This window comes from Sinocyclocheilus rhinocerous, unplaced genomic scaffold (assembly GCF_001515625.1).
Source record: "Sinocyclocheilus rhinocerous isolate Xijiao unplaced genomic scaffold, SAMN03320098_v1.1 scaffold2500, whole genome shotgun sequence".
Lineage (NCBI taxonomy): Eukaryota > Metazoa > Chordata > Actinopteri > Cypriniformes > Cyprinidae > Sinocyclocheilus > Sinocyclocheilus rhinocerous.
This window is the reverse complement of record NW_015660026.1, coordinates 75,701-98,239: the sequence shown is the minus strand read 5'-3', so window position 1 is coordinate 98,239 and position 22,539 is coordinate 75,701. Positions and strand designations below refer to the sequence as shown.

The window sequence follows — 22,539 nt, the reverse complement described above, 5'->3', positions numbered from 1 at the left end:
GTATGGCTGTGGGAACCCTGTCTCTTAAAAAAAAAAAGTTATCCCATGTCTTTGTGCATCCCTTATGGTTTAGAAAGGTCAAAGGTGAGATCAAGGAGTGGTCAGGGTTGACGAGAAGCCCTACCTGATGGAATAAAGGCAGCTTGCTGCTGAAACTGCATGTTGGCCAAAGCCTGCTGGTACTGGAGCATGCCAGTACTGAACATGCTCGTGGCACCGTTGGCTTTCTCAAGCGCAGGTCGCTTTGGTAAAGGTGGCATGACACTGTGAGGAATTCCCTGCTCCGATAAGACCACAGGGAAGGGGGGTGAAGGAAATGGGGAACGGGTCGGGATGTGTGGAAGAGAGTAAAGACAGGAAAGGAACAAGAAAAAGACAGAATTATCATCAGAGGGCAAAACATCACAGGGCTCGATTCTGACAAACAAGCAAGCAAGCGGCAGCTAATACATGTCTACGGCACAAGCAAAAGCCAAAGAGCCAGTTTCTCTCGCTATAAAACTAAAATTAGCACTGAACATCTGTGATTTACATCAGGAGAGTATTAATTCATTAACATTACAACATCCATACTGCTAACTCAATGCAAATGAAGCAAGCGTAGCACTACTCAAATGTATTGCAGACATAAGTGACAAAAAAAAGAAAAAGAAAAAAAGGAAAATAAACTGCACTGCTCACTCCATGATAAGTGTGAGAAAGAGACTAGATCTTTTCTGTTGCTTTAATGGTGGAGCTTTAGTATTCTTCTGCTGCTACCCCTCCCATAGACATATGCACTACACAGAGATACTAAACATGCATACTGAACATAAACATATAGAAGCCATGTCACTAAAGTTTAGAACATCTGGCCCTGTCCTCACGCCCTGGAATAACACACGTGTGATGATCTGATTGCGGCAGACGGGCATATCTGGTTTCTCGTTACACATCTGCTCAATATGCTCGCCGCAGTCAGTTGATCACACGACATGGTAACACAGAACACAACAGAGGCATTAAATAAACAGACAACAAAAGGACTATGCTTGCGAATGATCTTTCTTCTGTTGTTAAGACACTACAATAAAGCAACATGCCAAGCAAAAAGGTGAAAGGTCATAGTACCAGGTCAAAGGTGGCTTCGAGGGGTCGCTTCAGTGATTTGACAGCCGACTGAGTCTTAATTAGCAGGCAGCGAGCACATGATGGCAATGGGCCAATGGGGTTCAAGCGCATTAACATAAACAGCAAGCAGAGGTGCATCATGGGGGCAGCAGTGCATTTTGGGTAGGTGAGAAAAAAAACAAATAAAAACAAATCATTGGAATGCAGTATACAGGGGGATATCTGGACTAAGGCATGCAGAAATACAGTCCATTCTGTTTTAGAAAACTCTGTACTGAGATTCAATTAACAAGTACATCAATTATGGTAACATTAACAGGGTTTCATTGACAGTAAACATACTTGTAATACAACGTCAACAGTGGATAACATTGCGCTGGATTGCAAACATACATTTAATGTGCAGAAATGTTACATAAAAATAACTAGGACGCTGCCCTCTGCTCGACAGGATGATGAAATTACATATTTGTGCAGTTTAAATGGGAATGGCAATGACTTGTTGTAGGTAGGTATATAATATCTTATACAGATCTCTATTAAAAATATGATCCATAAGAAACATTCATAAATTCTTATTTATTGTTAAAAACTCCTGAAACTTTTTTTTTTTAGAAACCTGAGATCAAATATATACCAAGAAAGTGTTAATTTTACACTATTTCTACACAATTAAAAAAAAAATGTTTTCTTTTATAAATCCTTATTTAAAGATTTCTTTTTTTCAAATTAAAATGTTTTTCTTTAAAGGAAGAATTCAAACCAAAATTAAAGTTTGCTTAAAATTTACTCATCTAAAGGCTATCCAAGATGTAGATGAGTTTGTTTCTTCATCAGAACAGATTTGGAGACATTTAGAATTACATCACTTGCTCCCCAATGGATCCTCTGCAGTGAATGGGTGCCGTCAGAATGAGAGTCCAAACAGCTGATAAAAACAACACAATATGACTCCAGTCCATCAATTATTGTCTTAAGAAGTAAAAGCTGTGTGTAAGATACAAATCCATTATTAAGGATGTTTTATTCTAAACATCACTTCTGGCCAAAATACCAGTCTATAAACCATAATAATGCTTCCTCAAGGGAAAAAGTCCATCACCTATTCTATCCTCTCACATCACAACAGCCCTTAATGACTGTTTTTGCTTGTAAACTGTGCTTGATCTGTGCATACTTCTCTCCTGATTCAGACAAGATGACATTTTCACTAGAAAAAGCAATATTATGGATAGAGGACTCGATTTGAAGTTAAAATGTATTAATGATGATTTTCTTTTTCTTACAAATGTGCAGCTTTTCACTTCACAAGTTGTGAATTGATGGACTAGAGTGGTGTGGATTACTTGTAGATTATTGTAATGTTTTCATCAGCTGTTTTGGACTCTCATTCTGACGGTACCCATTCACTGCAGAGGATCCATTGGTGAGCAAGTGATGCAATGCTATGCTTTCTCCAAAACTGTTCTGATGAAGAAACAAACTCATCCCCATCTTGGATGGCCCGAGGGTGAGTACATTTTCATTTTTGTGTGAACAATTCCTTTAAATGCATTCTTTAAAATGGCACAGAAATGTAAAATATATACCATCTAAGAAAGTGTTAATTCTACAAACAGTATGATGCATGAGAACAGCATTACATGACTGTGTGTGTGAGGATGTAGAGGATGTGCTCACCATGGCAGCGGCGGCCGTGGCCTGATTGACCTGGTGCTGGGCCGCTTTGATCTTGGCCTGCAGGTGTGCAGGAGGGTGGAAGTATTTGCACTTGTCTCTGGAGCAGCGGCCCTTTATGAAATCCATACACACCGTCACGGTGTTATCACTGGGGTCGATCATTGTGCTGTCGGCAGGGTGGGCAAACCTGCAGTCCGTCTCTCCACGAGAGCAGTTGCCACGCTGGTATTCACGACACACCTGAAAATACACACAGCTGTAATGCATCGCTTGGCATATTGAGAGACTACAAAGTTTGTGTTTGTGTAAAAACAAAATTTGACTGAATTGTGCACTAATTAGCCAAGGTTTCATTAATAAAGAGACCCTGTAATCTTTAATTTAATTATGTTCAGAATGGCATGCTACTACTGAAACAAAGTAATATGCAGTAGTGTGCATAATATGTGAACTTTCTGTATGCATGGATGCAGAAATGTGAAGGGTGTAACCAAAGCACAATGTGCATATATGTACCATAGCCCACAATGCAATGCAAAATATTTTTTTATATCTCTTCCTTGACTTAATATTTTAACAGTTAAGAGACTTTCCACAAAAGTGCATTAAAATATTGCTAAAATGTACAGTGAACGACCAGTACACTGCATGAAATATTGTACTCCACAATGCAATGCACTCAACCAATCCACCATGTCGTTTTATAAAAAAAAAAAAAAATTATAATCTAAAAAAGTACCCATATTTTATAACAATCCCAATTTATGTTATTTTACATATATAAAAAATAATACAGTATAATAAAATATTATAATTAATTATCATTTATTATATTAATATAACAAATTATGTTAATAATTATGATTATAATAGTTATGTTAAAACATTTCACCCATATTTAATACCAGCTTAGCTTGTTATTTTATAAATAGAAATAATGAATACATTATAATATAATTAAGTATAATGTTTTATATTCATATAATAAATTAAAAGACAACCTTCCATTTCCAGAGTGATTAAGTAATATCAGCCTTAATTTGTACTGCATTTCCCATCTTGGCTTTTTATTTGATTAATTGCATGTAATGTAGCGTACTACACACTAAAACACTTATTAGTGCATACTACATGCTGTTGCACATAAGTATATTTTTTAAAACGAAACAGTAGGCAGGATATAGTACACACTGTGCAGTTTGTAACATTATTTAATTCAACACATAGCCAGTATTGCAGCACTTTCTCAGATGAGGAGATGTGTTTTTTCATTCAGTGGTCAGCAGAGGGCAGCAGCCCCTTTATTTCTTACTTACTAGCAAGTATAGTTGTAACTTACATGCATGCACACAAAGATTAAGATTTAAATGTGTATATGTGTGAAAGAAAGAGATATTGATATTGGCTCTCTGATGACCTCATACCTCCAGTCGGTCTGTTCTGAGGAGTTTCTGGGCAGCTGAAACAGCAGCAGCGGACGGCACGGATCCCACAGCAGGGCTGCCCGCCATCAGCACAGGTGCGCTGGGCAGGATCTCTGCGGGCATCAGCCCAGGAGACACTGGGCCCAGGTACGGATTAAACGCAGCTGCGGCGGCTGCTGCAGCAGCTGCACTGGCGTTGGTTGCAAGGCTTGGCGTGACCGAAAACATAGGCTGAAACAGACCGAAAATAATAAATGAAACTGATATAGTGACACTGCTATAAATCGACTTTCTGTTTCTGTGACTTATGCAAATGATATAGTCAAGGGTCAAAAAATAAGCACTGTTATTTGACTATTATCCACACTTACAAAAGGTATCATGGCAGTACATGATTTTGTGTTATTATTATTATTATTTTTCATTGTTTTTAAGAAGTGCATGGCCACAGTAGTTTATCATTTATACCATTAACACAAATTAATATAACTACTTTTTTCGGCATTGTATATATATCGTAATACAAACATAAGTTAGTATATAATAATAAAAGTGGCACAAAGCATAAATAAACTTTAACAAACATTAGACTAACATTTACAGAAAATGCTTATGTATAGAAATGGCCTGATCTCTCTTGAGGTCATAAGAATGGAGCCTCACCATTGGCTGAAGCTGACTTCCTGGCATGATGGCATTGGCTAGCTGCATCTGCTGGGCGAGCATTGCCATGTTCTTCTGCTGGATCAGATTGTTACGGCCATTAATCTCCAGCTGCGTCTTCAGGTGAGGAGGAGGGTGCAGGTACTTACAGTTCTCTCTGGAACAACGACCCTGAGAATAATAGAGAGAGAGGAAGAACGTGAGGAGAAGAAAAGAAAGAGGAAATGTACATATTAAACCTCATGTTTTATTGTGATTTTACTGTTTTAAGTTAGATTCATACATGTAAAAAATAATAGTAATTGAATTCAAGTAAATTAATCATTTGTGATTTACTAAAACACATAAAATTACCAGAAAACATCACAATTAAAATAACAAAATTTTTTGAATTACAGCATAAATATATTGTCATCACTTCGTCACCCTTGTGTTTTTCCAAATTTGTTAATTATATATATATATATATATATATACATATGAGTAAATGATGTAAGAATATTCATTTTGTGGGTGAACAAACCATTTAACCTCTTGTAATTAACCTAAATTCCTCAAATATGTTTATATCATTTCATCATATCACTTTCGTTTAAGTTTAACTTGATGCACTAAAATAAATAAAACTAAAACTGAAATAAAAAAACTATATAGACATATTAAGAAAAACAAAACAAAAGTACATATTAAGAAAAAAGAATAAACAAAACAAAGAATACTAAAACTTGAACTAATGAACTTTCAAATATAAAATTACAAACAGAAAATATAAAGTTAAAAACAAATTCGAAATATAAAAAATAAACTAAATGATGGTAAAATGACTCGTATAATATTGAAGTTTTATCCCTGTTTTAGACATGCACTTTTCACAAATTTGCAAAACACACTGCAGAAAAGTATAACACAGATTAAAATAAACACCAAGTATGGGTGTATACTAATTATACAATGTTTGCATTTGATAATTAACTGCATTAAGACGGAATAGTAAATGACATGCAACTGGCATCTCCAGTTCTGGTTCATTCTCTCTGTTTAACAGCAGATAGAGGGAACACCCTGTTCTCATTCCAGCTGACAGTATTGAGTGCACGGGAAAGCCCTCTGCTCTAATGCATCTGATCGCAACCCGCAGCTGCTTTCAGCCCACGTGGAATCGGCCCTGACAGGCTGTCACTCAATCGATTAGCTGAGTATCGATTAACGAGTCACATCAGTGCGAGAGAAATCCATCTGACGAGTTTATGGATATACAGTAACCCGTGTGACCCCCCGTCCACATGCACTCGGATGATGAGTATCTTTATCTGGGCTGCGTAGGTGAGTATGTCAGGACACTCTCAGGTGAGTATGTTCAATTATCTCTGCAGCCAGCACTTTAGGAGAGTGTTATGCAGTTGTGATCAGTGGATGGATCTGGATGGCTATACAGGGCTAAAACGTTTCTGGAAAGTGAACTGACTTCTCTCCTAAACTCACAATGCCAAAAAATGCTTTTATGCAAAGCATCTACAATTGCTAGAAGAGAATGCAGTTAACTGGAACTAGGTTTGCATAAACTAAAAACAAACACAAAACTACTTACAACAAAGCAACATTTACTGTATAACTCCAATAATATATTTATAACAATTGTCAATTTTAATTTTAAATGATATTATTAAATAATTTTTAAACTATTAAAATAAATAATATTTTATTTGTGTCCAATAATACAGCACAATCCAGTTTAGGTATTTTTGCTGTAATTTTTTTTACAGCAGGAAAAAAAACTATAGCTTGTTTTAATTTTAATTATATAATAGTGCTGTCAAACGACTGTTTAGCTTAGCAATATGGTATAATGTAGTGCTGTCAAACGATTAATCGCATCCAAAATAAAAGTTTTTGTTTGCATAAAATGTGTTTTGTGTATATTTATTATGTATATATAAATACACACACATACAGTATATATTTTGAAAATATTTACATTGATTTACATGTACATATTTATATTCATATAAATTATATTATATATAAATATATTTAATATATAAACATATTTTTCTGAAATATATACATGCATGTGTGTGTATTTATATATACATAATAAATATACACATTACACACATATATTTATATTATGTAAACAAAAATGTTTATTTTGGATGTGATTAATCATGATTAATCGTTTGACAGCACTATTATATAATAATAATTTAAATAATAATTACAAGTTCTGAATACAGCATGTTTTATTAATTCTTGTAAAATGACTGTAAAATACAGTGTTTTGTATTCAATTAAAAAAAAAATTACAGAAAGTTCAAAAGAACAGCATTTATTTGAAATAGACATTTTTTGTAACATTATAAATGCCTAACCCTAACCCTAACCCTAACCCTTGCTGAATAAACATAGCCTACTTTCTTACAAAACACACACACACACACACACACACACACACACAAAGACCCCAACCCCATACATAGTTAATGTTTTTGTAGAGACAATATAAATGTGTAGCACTTTTACACCCAGTTCAGCTAGACAAAGTCCATAATAAGTGTGGGACCTGTCAGACAAACATTGTGAGCGAGAGGTCAGGTCAGTCAATTCGAGGGGAAAATAGCAGGGAGTCAGATGTCCCTCAGCAGTACCACACACACAAAACACACCCCTAAATGTTAAACCCTCTCTGGGTTTGTCTTCCTCCACTATCATACACTGACAGGCGTCATCAGTTCATCCTGGTCACTGAAGATCTCCACCAGCTGCAAATACTATTAACAAAGTTTCCCCAACACAAACAAACTAGGAACTTATCTATTACAAGTCTTGATTTGACTAAACACCTGTCCAACAATCACATTTACACAACACATTAGCAGTTTGGTAACATATGCATTCCAAAATAACATGCCAGAGCATTAAGATTGTTATTTTTAGTCTAATACGAATTCCAACTGAATTCACTTTGTATAACTGGTCAGTGATATACCACAGAGACAGAGGCTAAAGCAGATAGCAGAACCTTCTGGAAGTGTGACGTAAGTTTGCGCTCCTATCTATGCAGCATGTAGAAAATAAATAAAACACACACATACTTGGCTGTGAGTGTCTGGCTGGTATTCTGTGAGCTGAAGTTTCGACCATCTGTTTAAGACATTAGTGAAGCTGGGCTATGAGAAGATGAAGACTCTCTCAGAACTCTCTTTAGTCTTAGTCTTAGGGTCTTTAGTTCTTTCTTGACTTGACTAACTTGATTCATGCAAGTGTCACACACTCAAAAATATAGTTTTCTAATTCAATAGGCCCTTGCTAAAAATCTTCAAATGTTACTACCTTAGCAACTGTTGCTGTTATTTTTATTTTTTTCAAATGTATAATTCTCATTTTACAGACAAGCCAAAAATTTGGTAAACAATGAAGTTTTAATTACAATTATAGCATTCAACTTGTTTTAATCTAAAACATCAAATTAAAATGCTGTGGAATATTTAAAAAATATTAAAATGTACGCAATATATTTCATTTTAATGAGCAACTATTATTATAATAATTCATTATAATTATACATAATTTTATTCAATAAATGTAATAATGGTTTTATTGAATACAATTAGTTTATCACACATTTAGACAATGATCAACTAATCAACAGTTAAAAATGCTATAAAAATGCTTTATTATTATTTTATTTAATAAATAATTTAATAATGTTGTATTTAATTATTACAAGTTATTTCCCACACCTTTAGATAATGATCTACTAATTAACTTTACCTTTATTTTATTATTATTAATAATATTTATTATTATTATTTTATTGACTTAATAATTTAATAATGCTTTTAAATCGTAATACCTCATAATACAAATCATATATATACTTTATATATATATATATATATATATATATATATAGTATCACACATTAAGTCACTGACACTTAATATTTGTCAGCACAGTCAAACCTTTGAAGGAAGTCAGATACAAATGTGAATCTGTGTGTGTGTTTTATGCGGGTCTGTGCATGTTGAAGGGTGTGTGGGTGAGAGCGTTCTGTGAAAGGTGTAACACGGCCCTACTGAGCATGTGCGAGAGATATTAGTACTGTACGCTCACTAACCTGCCGAGAGGAAGAGCAAAAGAGGAGGCAGGAGGGGAAAGAATGAGGAGAAAATCAAGTTGAAGGATAAAAGAAAGATGTGTTTATGGGAGGTGGGTGATATGGGGCGAGCCGTGCGTGTCAGGGCTACCGGAGTCGAGTTACACTCACCCCATCTAACCCCACTCACCCCATCCGTAACCTCCTGCAGTACAGCAGCACAGGGGCTCAGGTCACATGACACACACATGTAAGGACATGATTCATTTAACTAAAGAGCCATTCAGTGCGAGAAAATGTTAGATCTAGAGTATAGTGAGATCTGGAGCAATGGAGTTCTTAACCAAACATTTAACTATTACGGTTTTATCTTTTATCTGTCATTTTGTACTTCCCTGTACTTATGAGTAACTGACTAGGCTTACATTTCACTGCAAGTTGTATTTTGTATATAACTGTGTATGTAACAAATAAAAATCTTGAATTTTGAATTACATTTATTTAACCCCAAATTATAGATTTTGACCAAATTAAATCTTCCTTATATAGTTGCAAACACTGAAACAATAGAAAATGTAAAACAATGTATTAAAGTATTTGTATATAACAATGTAAATAAAAGTATTTGGATACTTTTAATATTAATATGAATAATGCATTCTTTTGTTGCATAATGCAAATGCATTTTTAAAGAATCAAGTAATATGCAAAATCATCCTGATAAAATACAACAAAGCATAATTTATTTATTGACTTGGATTATCTATTTACTTTATTTTGTTTAAATTCAATCATTGATTTTTGTCGCTTGCATTGTTTTTATAAGCTGCTGACTGGACTGAGCCATACAGAATTTTGTTACAATTATCTAATGTAATTTTCTTTAAAACTGATCCTTTTTTTAAAATGTCAAATTATTCTGGCCTTGCTTGCATATACACAATAGCAAAAGAAAGAGCATTATAAAAAATCCACTATAAAACTACACTTCCAATTTCCAGTGAATATAGCTCTGTCTGGCAAGTTCATGAAGCACCTATCATAAGTGCTAATATTCCTTTTCATGTTTTTTTTTTGCATGTGCTGTTTGTAGTTTTTTATCACTGAGGTGAAAAACCTCCAGTTGTGCATGGCAGGAAACGCATTTGAAACATGATCCTCAGTCAGTGCACTACAGACAGCCCTGTCAGTGAAATCAGAGAGGCTGGAGAGAAAGTCGTTCGTGATCGTCACTCGGCCTCGTGACAGCTGATGGAGAGAGAGAGAGAGAGAGAGAGAGGATGCAGTCTTTCCAGCACTGCTATGGCAGGTCGTTTAGGTCACTGCTTGCATATGGCAAGCACTGAGCCAAAAAACAGAGGGTATGTTCCATTCACCTCAGGTGTGGTTTCTAAGCATATGCATGCATTTACAGAAACACCATTAACACACATATAGTGAAAAAGAAAGTAATTAGCACACATATAAAAAGTGCAGCTGAATGCATATCAATCAACTGTCAGACAAATGTTTGTTGTTTTTAGATATTTCACAAGTACTTCTTATCAAAATGTTGTGAATTATACTTTCATGCAGATACGCTTGTAGCATTTTTCATCCCTGAAATCCACTTAGCCAACTGTCAGTGTCAGTAAAAGTTTCTTGCACCAAAATTTATTTAGTTTTAGTTTCTCTCTAACCCTTTGAATTAAACAAGAAACAAGAAGTGTCCTCTCATCCTTGTAAATTGGCTGATGTTCCCTTTTACAGCTGGACTAAAATTCCGGAAAAAAAGTCTCAACTCAGCCCATCTCAAGTTACAAAAGGTTTAGCTGAGTGTACAAGGATAGGAGAGAATTTTAGTCTAAAGCCTCCTTTAAACCCCTCTTATATCACCAGTCTATAGTCTACACCATCATATTAAATTAGCTTAGTTTTTAGTTGTTATAATATAGCTGTAATTATAACAGGACCATTTATTTTTGTGTTGCATCGTTCATTTGTAAACAAGATAAACTTCTGTTTTACAGCTGAATGTCCAAAATGTATCAATATACTGTAGCATCACCGACATGGATAAAATTCCTAGCACAGATTAAATGTGTGTGAGTGTGTGTGATTTGAAGGGGATGGAGGAAGGTCTCATCCTCATGTATAGTGTCAGCCGCTGCTGTCCCGCAAGCAACAGAGTCCCTTTGTACTTGCACTGACTTACAGTTTACTGGCGGACGTGTTTTACAATGTGTGTGTGTGTGTGTGTGTGTGTGTAAGTGCTCAATGGTGATCTAACTATTTCCCCCTCATTCTGTGCCTGTATATTACTGAAATAATTCAATTCAATTCAAGTTTATTTGTACAGCACTTTTCACGATACAAATCATTGCAAAGCAACTTTACAGCAAATTAAGTTTCTACAATATTTAGTGGTAGCTTATCAGTGGTGACTGTCAGTTAATGTACATATGGCAGAAATGTACGGAAAAATCAATTAAAGACGTAATCAAACAGACGATGAACACTATTAACAGCAATTATTATATGATGCAATCAAACTTATAGCAAAATGTGGTAGTTCTGAATGTTGTTTCAGGGTTGGCATCATCTAATAAGTCCTACTCTTCATTTTCACTAATGAAGTGAATTAATTCTTATAGAAGCCCATTTCCTCCACATAAGAAAAATAAATCATGCTTTGGTAAATCATAATTTTAGAAGAAGAAAAAAGTCCAAATTATGACATAAAAGATTGAAATTATGAGATAAAAAGTAAAAAAAAATCTCAAAATGTATATCTTTATCTTTATTTCAGCTTTTTATGTCAAAATTTTGACTTATCTCAATTATGATGCAATGTCATAATTTTAAGTTTTATCTCATAATTGACTTGTCAATTTCAACTTTTTCATCTTAAAATTCACTACATCTCATAATTTTGACTTTTATCTCAAAATCAATTTACTATCTGATAATCTTGCTTTGCCATTTAATTATGACTTTTATCTCATAATTTCAACTTTTTGTCATAATTTTGACTTTTCATCTTAAAATTCACTACATCTAATCATTTTGACTTTTATCTCATAATTGACTTAGAATCATAATTTCTTGTAAATTTCAAATTTTGGTCATAACTGTTTTTTTGTCATGATTTTTGATGACATTTGTCTTATAATTTAAACTTTGCATGTCATAATTTAGACTTTTTATCTCATAATTGACTTAGTATCTAATAATCTTGCTTTGTCATTTAATTATGACTTTTATCTCATAATTTCAACTTTTTGTCATAATTTAGATTTATGTCGTAATTATGACTAAATTATGCAATTTTGTCTATATCTCATCACTGACTTTTGTATCTCATAATCTTGACTTGTATCATAATTTCAAGTAATTTAAACTTTTTTATATCTTGAATTTTTTTTGCGATAATTATGATTTTTTTTTCTTATGTGGTGGAACTGGGCTTCCATACGTTGTTTTTGTTTAGTAGTGTATGCTATTATTATTGCTCATACTTAGACCCCTAACTATTACATCTTAGCGTGTAACTAAATTAACAAATGTTGTGCTAAGGATATAAATGATATCTCAAATCATGCGCCTTGCTGAAGAAAATGTGCTACTGCTTTACATTTGTACCATCTCACCATCGCAACCACACAGCAACACTCAAAACCCTTTAGCAACACTCTAGCATCAAGATAGCAAGTTTTACACCACATTTCTTAGAAAAGTGTAGTTCTCTTTTTCTGTGCAATGTTCATCTATTGCTTCATCTGTGACTCCAGTTTTGTGGTTGACGGGGAAAGAAAGAGAGATGCAGAGAGAGAGTCAGATCTTGGTCAGCTGTCGCTGCCTCTGCCAACTCTTTTCTCGTTAACAGTTTCTTTGCCTCTTTATTTTTTCTCGCTGCACACCCCCCTCTGACACTGCCAAGGTTCTCACAGTGCACGTTTGTTGTCATTGTCTCACGCCTGTCAAGATTTCCTTACACATTCCTCACGCGACCACACGCCTGGCTAATCCGGAGCGAAAGGGTGGGGTCAAAGGTCACGGAGCTGTCTGCAGTAATTAATGTCATTCGGATATGTGCGCTTCCACTCACAGATGTTTGTTTGTCTATCATGGTGGGGGACTTTTTCCACTGACTTCTATTGAGATAATAATATTTTCTATCCCTAAACCTAAACCAGCTTTGTGGGAGGGTATCTCACAAAAGCATTTTTATACTTTCAGTCAGACATGAAGATCACTGGCTGGACCACATGTAGGCTATAACTGGCATACACATAGACGTTTAACTCTCTGTATGATTACCTTATCAGCGTGAGATTACGTGGATCTCAGTAACAGGATTAACAGTGTTCACAGTGGCTTTAGGGCGCTACAGCCGATTAGCAGCAATGTGAGCTGTCCAGTGTGACACAGGATTAGGATTATAATCCCGGGATTATCCGTATAGTCTCCATGGGATTATCCGACCCTCCCTCCTTTACCCTCAAAGTCGGGGTGATCTCATTCAGGTCCTGTGCAGGGCTCTCCCACAGACTGATAACAGATAACTTCTCAAATTCAGCTGTGGTCTGCACTCTAAACACATTTTATAGTTATTATTATTAGAGATGGAACATAAAAGGTATAAATATATACAAAATAAAAATACAAAATAAAATAAAATAGATATTAAAACGATTTCTGAATGATCATGTGACACTTAAGACTGTAGTAACTGCTGCTGAATATTCAGCTTTGCATCACAGGAATAAATAACATTTTAAAATATATTAAAATAGAAAACCGTTATTTTAAACTGTAATAATATTTTACAATATTTACTGTATTTTTGATCAAAGATTAGCAGCCTTGGTGGGCATAAAAACATTTAAAAATCAGATAAGAATATAAGAATATGCGACTGTATATATGTGCACAGTATATAGAATTTACAGTATAAATAAACACTACATGGATTATTATATCTCACAATGCAGTGTTCTAAATTTTCAGCTGCTCCATTGCAGCGGCTTAGTACTGTAATCACGCGATTTGCTTTAAAAATGCAGGGAACCACTCGCTATAAATCTCCTAATTGTGATATCTTCATAAATAGAAGTCGCGTTTTTTTCATCTGAAACGTGCAGCGATTTATTTTCCAAAGCCACTCATATAACACTCATGAAGCAAGCAAAACACGCGCAACGCGTGCACGTATTTGTACTGGTGCAGAATGAGAGGGACAAGTACAGTGCAGCCTAGCGCATTTCACACAGGCTGTTAGTTTCACTTTCGCCAGAAAGTCGTGTATGCTTAAGGGTGAAAATAAATGACGTTTATAGTGAATGCCCCTATAAATTGTCTTATATTTACGATTTAGTTTTAATCCAAATGATGCGTGCTAAGTGAGCGAACATCAATAAAGATCACACCACAGAAGTGCGCGCTCTCGCTCTCTCCCTCCCTACCATTAAGTAACGTGTGCATTGTTTTACTTACTTCTTTTTGACATATCCGACCGAACTACAAACTTTCCAGTGATGTCTGTGAGAAAGGGATATTCACTCGACAAGCTAGCGCATCTGCGCCGCCGCATATCGGGTCCGATACCGATACCAGTATCGGTATCGGTGCATCCCTAAAATTTTCCATTTCCAGAGATATAAATGGAATGGAAGTAAATTGAAATGTTACTCATTATTTGATCAGATCGCCAAAAGTTAACTGATTTTTACACAAATTTGGACAAAACATTTTTTTCTGATATGATCAATTTTTATCCACTTTCTGGATAAAATGTGCAACAAAGTGAGGTCATAGTGACAATCATATTAATGTTTATAATGTTTATTATTGCATACCGCATACAATTTCACATACTATTTTAATAGTATGTCATATAAACAGATATTAGACAGTAGTATGCAGTACACAGTATTGCGTTTCAATCATAGCTCCTATGAGACAACGTACAGTCCGATGGTCATTACCGCAAAATAAACTACCACAGAGATCCTGTTTCACTCCGAAGGGGTTTATTTTGGGATAATGACCAGCTGACAATATATTATCCTGTGTCTTCTTAGTAAATAAACAAATGAAATATTGATTTGAAATGATTTTATACAGCCATGTGATACGAGAGGAGTAAAACTTGCAAAAAAATCACTCAAATGTAACGTTTAACAGACATACAAAAACATTTACTGCAGAATGCAGCGATTGACCAATCAAAATCAAGAGCTGCTGTATAATCAGTAACTCTATTCACTTTTACAGGCGTATATTATCAGATTCATAAACATTTAAAAAACAGACAAAAGCATTTCAAAACCGGACTTCTTTCCTCTCTCTTTCATCATTATTCCAGGGCTTTGATAATTGAATTCAGTGTGTTTTCGATCCTTTTTCATAAATACACATCAGAATGAGCTGGGCTTAGATGGAGGGCTCTGTTGCTAGGATACCATGACCACGACAGACACAAGGTTTGTGCAAACAGTCTGCGGAGGGCTAGTCACATCTGTACCATCGGTTATGTGTGTGTGTGTTTTAAAACACAACCTCAGAAATGTCTGTAATTATATGCATTTCACCAATAATGCGATACCTCACAAACACAAAATGCACATAAAATGCGCACAAACATAATTTTGTCAGCTAATGTGACATGGTGTGTGTTGTGGTCACTGCGCTAATGAATAATGCATTTCGGTGACCCCTCCCTCTTAAAGACTGATGCGTCGAGGTTGATGATGCATTTCCTGTCAATGAGAGCTTTGATGACTCAGCCCAATCAGATCTACAGGAAGTGCAGGGTCCACTCCCAGAGTTCACTAGAAGCTGAGTCACGCAGAGATGAAATCGCTCTCTCACAGCGACACACAGGGCTGGGTGACCAGCACACAAACACACACACTGAAGTAGGTCAGGGTCAGGCTGTTCCTGATAAGCGGTCTATCTAACTCTTTCAGGGGCCAATTTGGGTTTAAAACTCATATGCATGTCCTCCAGTGCACATGACTCCCAGAGTGCACTGCAGTTGAGGAAACTTTAAGTAATGCACTAGTGTGTGCTATAGTACTTTTTAGTGTAAATATTTTAATAATACAAAAAAGAAAATGGAGTGAGAGAAAGGGAGGGAGCAGGAATTAGATGATTTTGTTATGACACACTGGGACAGTATGTCAGATAAACAGTTTTCTCGGTCTGCTGGTTGGGTTCATGCTCTGTGTGTGTGTTAGATCCCAGTGCTGGCTTGTTTCTATGGCGTGATCCAGGAATGAAAACGTCCTCTGTGGAGTTACTGTGCTCATGTTTATGCTTTCAAACAGTCATTTATTCTCTAATGAATGCCCAGTGTGTCTGTGTTTTCTGTGAGCGTGTTACTAACAGTGGTTGGGCTGCTGTAGGGCATTCGCTGCTCTGTCTCCATACATGGAGAGACTGGTTCAGTCCCGTTCTCTAGTGCTTGTTGCGTGTGTTGAGTTGGATCACATTTGTTGAATGTTACTACACTCACAGGACCACTCAGTGATCTATCTATCTATCTCATTTTAAGTATCAACTTTCCTAAGATGTTTCTTTTAAAATTCTTTTGTAGAAAAAAAAACAGAAATAAATGAGACAAAGTGAGAGAACAGTGTTTTTAGTGTAGCACAGTCCATATAATTAGATTCTGTAAGAAGCTGATAAGAAATGTTTGAGTTCAAGTTGAAATCCCAGAATTTGGTATCATGCCAAATCTGAGCAAGTTTGAGACATAATTATCACTTTTCATACACTACCTCAAATAAAAACCAAAAAAAAAACTGCATAAAAGGCTGCACTATATCTGTTTGCTGTCTGGGAGAAACAATTGAGATATTAAAGAGATCTCATTAACTTCATGACTGAGTAATCTAACAGCTGAAGCCATATATTAGTATTTTAGAGCAATAAAGTGACTTTAGAGTTCAGTAGCAGAATAATGTTTAGCTTTGGGTTTTAATAGGTAAATGGGTTTTACCCAAAGAAATGTAAACAGAGTGAGTCACACACAACTAAAAAGACCCTCAGAGTCTCAGATTTTGGAATGTAAGCTTGGTGTCAAAAATAGCCATATACAGAGAGTGAACACACACACACACACACACACACACACACACACTCAAGTTGATACGGGGTCAAAGAGATGACGTGAGTTTTAAAAGCTGTGAGTGTGTGCAACATGAGATTGACCCGGCCGCCATGATGACTTCTGTAGAAGCTGACAGAGTTTGGCTGAGCACTGGAGCTGTATTCCAAAGCGCTGAGGTCTTCAGACGCAGAAGATCAGCTCCTATAAACAGGCGGATGATGGTATTTGGATCCCAGGCTACAAACTCCCTTAAGAAACTTCCACACTAACTAAACAGTCCAAAACAAGACAAGAACAACAATTTATTATTGAATGTTGATCTGCATGAAAGCCCAGAGGAAAACTTTTATTGCTTAGTGGTAGCACGCTCTAAGCTCAGGAATAGATTTTTGTTTCAGTATCAAGTTTTCCATTAAGTTACTTGGGAAAAATTAAAATAAGACAAATTTGACCAAATAATACAGTATAAGGATTTGACATGAATGTAGAAAAATGTAAAAACATAGCTCAGGTTTTTTTTGTGAATAAATTACACTGTAATTTTTGCATTATTTATGTACTATTATAGTATTTATTCATATTTTGTATTGCCTTAAATTTTTTTATATTTTCAGTTCATTTTAATTTTACTAAGTTTTAGTAATTTTAAGTGCTTTTTCATTTTATTTATTTATTTATACATTTCTATATAGCTTTATTTTTATTTCAATTTTTGTCATTTTATTAAGTTTAAATATTTTATTATTTTTTACTTATTTCAGTTATTTGCCAGGGCAACATTTCTAATTTTTATTTAAAAAGTTTGTATTTTTCTTCATGTAATAATTTATTTTTATTTTGAGTTATTTTTGTATTTCAACTTATACCTCAACTTATACCTTATTTGTCAGGGCAACATTTCTAATTTTTATTTAATTTTATTTTAGTTTATTGTATTGTGTTTTATTTTATGTTTTTAGACTTAGTCCTAATAAACAATAACAACTCTGATGACACTTCAAATCAACAGGCTCTTAAACGAGGTCCAGTTAACCTACAATACATAAGGTAATTGCACAGAAATGGGCTGGCAACGATTTTCTGTTCAGAAAAAGATATTACCATTGTAAGAGAAACAATTAAGATATTAAATAGGCGTTGTTTGTCATTTTTCTTTCCTAGGTGTATCAAGCTTGTGGGAGAGAACATATTGAATGTATACAGAAATAATCATAGGCGTTGAGTCAATTTGAAAAGAAGGCAGACAGGAACGTTTAGCCATGTGTCTCTGCTATATAATCACAGCTGCCTTCATTTAAAGGAATAAATGTGTAAAACCATCTAGGAAAAAACCTCTGAATTAGTTACCATTTGGCATCTTTAGTCAAGAAAATCCAGATTAAATCATTTGCTGCCAAGATTAAGCCCATTAGCTGTGAGAAATCGTTGCTAATGGACTTGCAGACTGCAGTTTTGAAGCTGGTACAGTCATACATAACAATGCAAAGCCCTTAAAAGGCAATTAACACATGCTTTATGTCAAAAAATGTCATAAAGTCACATGTTAATGTCAAGCGACATCACTGTACGCAGTAGCATTCACCAGAGATTCAGGCTTCCACACCTCACCATTGAAAACAAATCCCAAATAACCTCTCTTCTCAGCATCTAGCCTTTGAAATGTCATTCTTCTGAAGTCCTCATGTTATGCCTTGATCTGTTTGTCTTTTCTTTGGACGAGGATCAGTTTTTAAGGGCAGGGCAGGTTCATGCTTGATGGATGAATGCTAAGGCAAAGCTGAAAGGTCCTTACAGCTAAACAGGTCCAGGTTTAAAGCTGAAGTGAGTTGTTTTTTGCAGCTCCACGCAGCATTATGAGCTCAACCAATGATGTGAGGTTGGGGAGGGACTATCTGTCAGTTTAACCAATGGCAAATGTTCAGGAAACCGGTTTGAAAACAATAATTCTTTTAACAAGTATTGTGACGCTAGTGGCACAAAATTACACACTTCACATAAAAAAAAAAGATCATGTGACATTCCAATATGTTGATTTGGTGCTCAAGAAACATTTATTATTATTAGTATTATTATTATTATCAATGTTGAAAACACTTGTGCTGATTAACATTTCAGAATTCTTTGATGAATAGAAAGCTCAAAAGAACCACATTGATTTAAAATAGATATCTTTGGTAACATTCGAAAAATTGATCAAATTAATGCATTCATGCTGAATAAAAGTAGTAATTTCTTTAAACTTAATGACCCCAAACGTTTGAACAGTAGTGTATTTGTGAGTAATAATGTAGGATAGCTATATTTTCCCATAGTCATAATAATGAGGTGACATGTATATCATTTCAGTTAGAATAATTTTTTTAACTTAAAACATGACTAATATTACATTATATAAGTTACATTACATTATATATGTTAATTCAAATAGCTGAAAATAAAGAAAATATAAAATTCAAAAATTTTATATTTTATGTTGTACATGTCGAACCTGCAAACTAAATTAATTAAATTTATCACATTTACCACAATAAATAAATCTGCCGTTATGTAATTCAGTTCATTAGAGTAAATGTAGTCTGTAGGCAACAAATAAACCAGAATTCAACTGAAGCGCGGTTGCAGGTGTACAAATATCATCTATTTTACATCGGCTTTGAACATCCTGTTTAGATTCATTCAGATTTGTTCTGTGTGACTGAACAAGGTCAAAGGAGCGTTCGCTACCAGCAAACAGCGCCATTAAACTGGGAAGATCCCTCTGGTACGTTGCATAATTGCACTAACTCGAGCCAAAATGGAGAGATAAGCGTTAAATGGGAGTGCTGGTCCTCCCTACTACTGGTTGATCTCCACTTCACCTCTGTCTTGTCGGATTGGAGCTTGTGAGGGCTGCTGGGAAGGGAAAGCATATTTGACTATATTCAGTCAAATGATTTGCATGGTATGCAAATGCACTGTTGAAAGCATAGATACTTATTTGTGTTGTGTTTCTGGATGAGCGTGTGTTGTGTGTCTGCACCAGTGTGTTTTAGATGCCTGGTCATGTGATACCTGTTCTAATTATATCATCTAAAAGAAGGCCATCCACGGTCTGCTCCAATCGTTAAGCTGGGAGCTGCCCTCATAAAGCAGTGACATACATAAAACCACTATATGAAACAGATTTGAAGTTTATAATGTGACATACACGAACATTCAAAAGTTTGGGGTTGACTGTAAGATTTTTTTTAATGTTTTTGAAAAAAAAAAGTCTCTCATCTAAAAATGAGCTCCAAGTGGAAATTATGATATTAAACATGGCAAAACCTTTTTTTTCCACTTCAAAGTTACAAACGCATTGCACACAAGTCAGGGACATTTACATAAAGTCACATGTTTTTTGGCCTCACAACGAGGTGTTTTCATGGATGAAGATGCACCTATTTGGTCCGTTTTGACCCACACTTAGATCCTCCTGTTTCTCTGTTCCCGCCAAAACCTGTGCAGTGGCCATCTTGGCTCTGTGAGCCATATGGCTGGTCTGTTTCTCGTTAGAGATGAGGAAACTGGCCAGCCGGCTCAAACATCTCTCACCCACGTCAGCTTCACTCACAAGCCACTTTTCCACTCTATGATCTTCCATTTCGCTCGGAGCAAAAGTGTAAGACAACACCAAATTCATAGCTGTTCTTCTCTCTCTGAAAACCACTTTTATTTTTTTTACAGGTTCATTTTTCCTTCATATTAAAGCTCTTCTTTTCTGTTGGTTTTATTTACTTCATTTGTTGTCGCATTCGCTCTCTCTCTGTCAGTCTGGCAATATTTATACAGGCAGAGATAACAGATCTATCATTCTGTCAGATGGAAGGATGATAGATAAAGCTGAGCTGTGTGTGTGTGTGTGTGTGTGTGTGTGTGTGTGTGTGTGGACTTTGGCCCACGGCAGTCAGCGTCAGCAGCCTCACAGTGTGCTTTTCATCCAGCCAGCACGATTCAACATGGCCAAAAGAGCTGTTACACACACACACACACACACACACACTAGACAATGTTCTTCTGTCCACATCTGCACTGAAACAATTTCTTTAGATCTTTACCGCTGTTTCTCTCTCAAACAAGCACATGAGGCCAGTACTAGATTCACGACTCTCACTGGCCTTTATTCACAGTAGATCTTCTCATACGACTCAAGACACGTGTTCATAGTTCATCTGTTTTTCACTCTTCCTCCTTCAGAAAACAGTACTGTGGCTCTACCAGAGCTGGGGGGTATGATGGTATATATTATTAATTGTAACAAATTATCTTGCCCTTTAGTTGGCATTTATTAGGTTCCAAACAAAAGGTCAACAAACTAATGTTTAATATATTTAATATATAAACCTTTTTTTTTTCATTAAATTTACAGACAAAATCATTATGTACACTATTACGGTGATATATTTTATAGAATAAATTAAATATTATAAATAGCTATAATATAATATAAGATTATTGTATAATACATTACAAGAAAGATAATTATAATATAAGATAATTAAGTAAACACAATGCTATTCAAATGCTTGGGATCAGTATGATTTTTTTTTTATTCATCAAGAAAGCAGTAAATTGATCAAAAGCAACAGCGAAGACATTTATAATGTTACAAAGGGTTTCGATTGAAAAACAAAAATGCTGTTCTTTTGAACTTTATAGTTATCAAAGAATCCTGAAACAATGTATCATGGTTTCCACAAAAATATTATACAGAAGTTTTCATAAAAATCAGATGTGTCATCACAGGAAGAAATTAAATTAAAAAATATATTAAAACAGAAAACACTTCATTTAAGTTGTAATAATATTTCACAAAATGAATGTATTTTTGATGATAAATGCAGCCTCAGTGTGCATAAAAGACTTCTGTTAAAAACATTTAAAAAATCTTACTGACCCCCAAATTTTGAACAGTAATGTATAATACATAATATAATATAATACAAAAATTAATATCTACTATGGTTTGGTATTACTCCCATATTCATTTACTGTCGTATTTACATACCATTTGAAAAAAAAAAAGAACAAAAAAAAAAGAACGAATGTGTGATAAAAAAATATATGGTATTATTTTCATGGTAATGTCCAAAAACCTATAGTGCGTTTTTGTAAATGCTGTATATTTTTTGAAAGGGTCTCGACTTCTGCATGTGTCCAATATAAACAAATGTCTGTGTGTGTATGTATGTGTGAATGAGTGAGTGTGTGTCTGTGAAGGGGAACACCTGAAACATTGCCAAGATTTCCCAGCAGACCTGAGATTTAGCTTGAACCCCCCTGCCAGTGTGTGTGTGTGTGTGTGCGTGTGTGTGTATTTGCTTTTCTCCTGCCGTGTAAAAATAGATGGAAAATTACAAAGTGGCATTCCCTACTGCTCTGGAAGGAAGTGGTCACGCGCGCGCGCACGCACGCACACACACACACACACACACACACACACACACACACAC

General features: G+C 35.1%; 1 protein-coding gene across 14 annotated transcripts in view; it reads right to left on the bottom strand.

The window, feature by feature from the left end:
- The window catches only part of LOC107724811 (muscleblind-like protein 1), an 82,306-nt gene that overhangs the window by 10,620 nt on the left and 49,147 nt on the right, over positions 1 to 22,539 (bottom strand). For 12 of the 14 annotated variants that reach the window (XM_016533870.1, XM_016533873.1, XM_016533871.1 and 9 more), the window contains 5 exons: positions 4,878 to 5,048; positions 4,215 to 4,445; positions 2,791 to 3,030; positions 1,111 to 1,164; positions 125 to 278 (listed from right to left, as the gene is read on the bottom strand). In XM_016533870.1, the coding sequence (XP_016389356.1) occupies positions 125 to 278; positions 1,111 to 1,164; positions 2,791 to 3,030; positions 4,215 to 4,445; positions 4,878 to 5,048 (850 nt within the window). The remainder of the gene's footprint in view (positions 1 to 124; positions 279 to 1,110; positions 1,165 to 2,790; positions 3,031 to 4,214; positions 4,446 to 4,877; positions 5,049 to 22,539) is intronic. The other 2 variants (XM_016533877.1, XM_016533878.1) reach the window with 1 other exon arrangement.